General features: G+C 48.5%; 1 protein-coding gene across 1 annotated transcript in view; it reads right to left on the bottom strand.

The window, feature by feature from the left end:
* The window catches only part of NWD1 (NACHT and WD repeat domain containing 1), a 154,152-nt gene that overhangs the window by 23,334 nt on the left and 128,379 nt on the right, over positions 1-2,439 (bottom strand). Inside the window, 1 exon segment of the mRNA XM_011990998.1 lies at positions 1,704-1,820. Within this exon segment, the coding sequence (XP_011846388.1) occupies positions 1,704-1,820 (117 nt within the window).

Here is a 2,439-nt window from a genome sequence, read left to right as displayed (position 1 = left end):
CTCCCAAAGTGCTGGGATTACAGGCGTGAGCCACCGTACCCAGCCACTAATCACTCATCTTAAGGAAACTTGTAACGTTATTATAATGAAACTGTAAGTTCTTGGAGAGCAGGGACTGCCTCTTTGGCTCATCATGGTATCTCAGAAACTAGCAAAAAGCTGGGCACACAGCAGGCCTTTGATAACTATGACGGAAGGAAGGGAGGAAGGAGAGAGGAGAGTCAAGGAGATAGAGAGGAAGAAAAAAAGTAAAGAGGAAGGGAGGAAGGAGAGAAATGAGAAGGGAAAGAAGGAAGGAAGAAGAGGAAAGAAAGTAAGAAGGGAGAAAGGAAGGGATAGTGGCAGGAGGCAGGTAAATGCCTAGCCAGATAGGAATGGGTCCCTGGTGAAACTGTACCATTGAACCAAAAACAGCCTGGGCTGCTGGTTCCAAATGAAGTCCACAACCCAGAGTGAGAACTCCTGTGCCTTTTTGCCCGCCCTTTCCTGATTGATTCTTTCTGAATAAGACTTTTTTGGCAGTGGCGTGATCTTGGCTCACTGCAATCTGCATCTCCTGGGTTTAAGCAATTCTCATGCTTCATCCTCCTGAGTAGCTGGGATTACAGGTGCCTGCCACCGTGCCCGGCTAATTTTTGTGTTTTTAGTAGAGACAGGGTTTCATCATGTTGGTCCGACTGGTCTGAACTTCTGATCTCAGGTGATGGCCCACCTTGGCCTCCCAAAGTGCTGGAATTACAGACATGAGCCACTGCACCTAGCCTGAATAATGCTTTTTAACCAACTGAATGTTACCTTTTCCAATACTACCTACTGCCTGCCCCTCCCCCATCCTGTGCCTATAAAAACTCCCAGACTCAGACACACAGAGAGATGACTCGACCTTCACATCCCCTCTCCCCTGAGAGCTGTTTCATTGCTCAATAAAATTCTCTGTCCTTATCACTTTTCAATTGTCAGCATGACTTCATTCTTCTTGGACATGGGACAAGAGCTTAGGACTCACTGGATGTGGGTACCCAGGAGGGCTCTAACACTGTGGCCCTCTGTCCCTGCTGGCAGAGGGCAGCTGCCCCATGCAATAGAAGCAGTGGTAGGGCCAAGCCAGTCCCAGAGCTGTAGGCCAGAAAGGGGAAAGGGGCTGACTGAGCTGCTAACATGCCACCATCCATTAGGTTGCAGATGGTGGAAATAAAAGAGCAAATTAGTCCGGGTGTGGTGGCTCATATTTGTAATGCCAGCACTTTGGGAGGCCAAGGCAACCTGGCCAACATGGTGAAACTCCGTCTCTACTAAAAATACAAAAATTAGCTGGGTATGGTGGTGCATGCCTGTAATCCCAGCTATTCAGGAAGCTGAGGTGGGAGGATCGTTTGAGCCCAGAAATTCAAGCCTGCAATGAGTTATGATGGAGCCACTCCACTTCAGCCTGGGTGACACAGCAAGACCCTATCGCAAAAAAAAAAAAAAAAAAAAAAAGAAAGAAAGAAAGAAAGAGGACAGAAAAATGGTGTCTAGTCTAGTTTTTGTGCCGTAACTGCAGAGTTGAGTCTTTGCAACTGAAACTGTCTCATCTGGACTGCAAAAAATGTTTACTATGAGGCCATTTGGCAGAAAAAGTTTGCTAACCTCTGGCCCTAGGACCTTGCTCTGTTCCCAAGCCCCACCCCCTTCTCCAGCCTGGTCCCGATTAGCTTCCTCACTACTCCAAATGAGAGCTTAATGCTACCTGCGGCAAGGAGGGACTCATCTTCAGAGACCACCAGGAACCTCACAGCATCTGGAAGCTTCTCCAGCAATCTGTCCTCTTTGGAGGAAACCTGTGCAGAACCAAGGATGCCTGTCAGGCACTTCCACGGGTTAAGGCTTACAGGTTTGGAATTTTTTCTTTTTTTCTTTTTTCTTTTTTTTTGAGATGGAGTCTCGCTGTGTCTCCCCGGCTGGAGTGCAGTGGCGCAGTCTCCGCTCACTGCAACCTCCGTCTCCCGGGTTCAAGCAATTCTCCTGCTTCAGCTTCCCGAGTAGCTGGGATTACAGGCATGCGCCACCACGCCTGGCTAATTTTTGTATTTTTAGTAGAGACGGAGTTTCACCATGTTGGTCAGTTTGGTCTTGAACTCCTGACCTCAGGTGATCCGCCTGCCTTGGCCTCCCAAAGTGCCGGGATTACAGGCATGAGCCACCACGCCTGGCTGACCCCATCTCTTAATAAAATTTTTAGCTAGGCATGGTGGTACACCCCTGTGGTCCCAGCTACTCAAGAGGCTAAAGCAGGAGGGTCACTCTTGCCCCTAGGAGTTGGAGGCTGCAGTGAGCTATGACTGTGCCACCACATTGCAGCCTAGGTGACAGACTGAGACTCTGTCTCTTAAAATATTTTTTTAATTGAAAAAAATAAAAGTTGGCCAGGTATGGTGGCTCATGCCTGTAATCCCAGCA

The sequence above is a fragment of the Mandrillus leucophaeus genome, unplaced genomic scaffold (assembly GCF_000951045.1).
Source record: "Mandrillus leucophaeus isolate KB7577 unplaced genomic scaffold, Mleu.le_1.0 Scaffold11, whole genome shotgun sequence".
NCBI classification, from domain to species: Eukaryota; Metazoa; Chordata; class Mammalia; order Primates; family Cercopithecidae; genus Mandrillus; species Mandrillus leucophaeus.
This window is presented reverse-complemented; position numbering and strand designations above follow the sequence as displayed.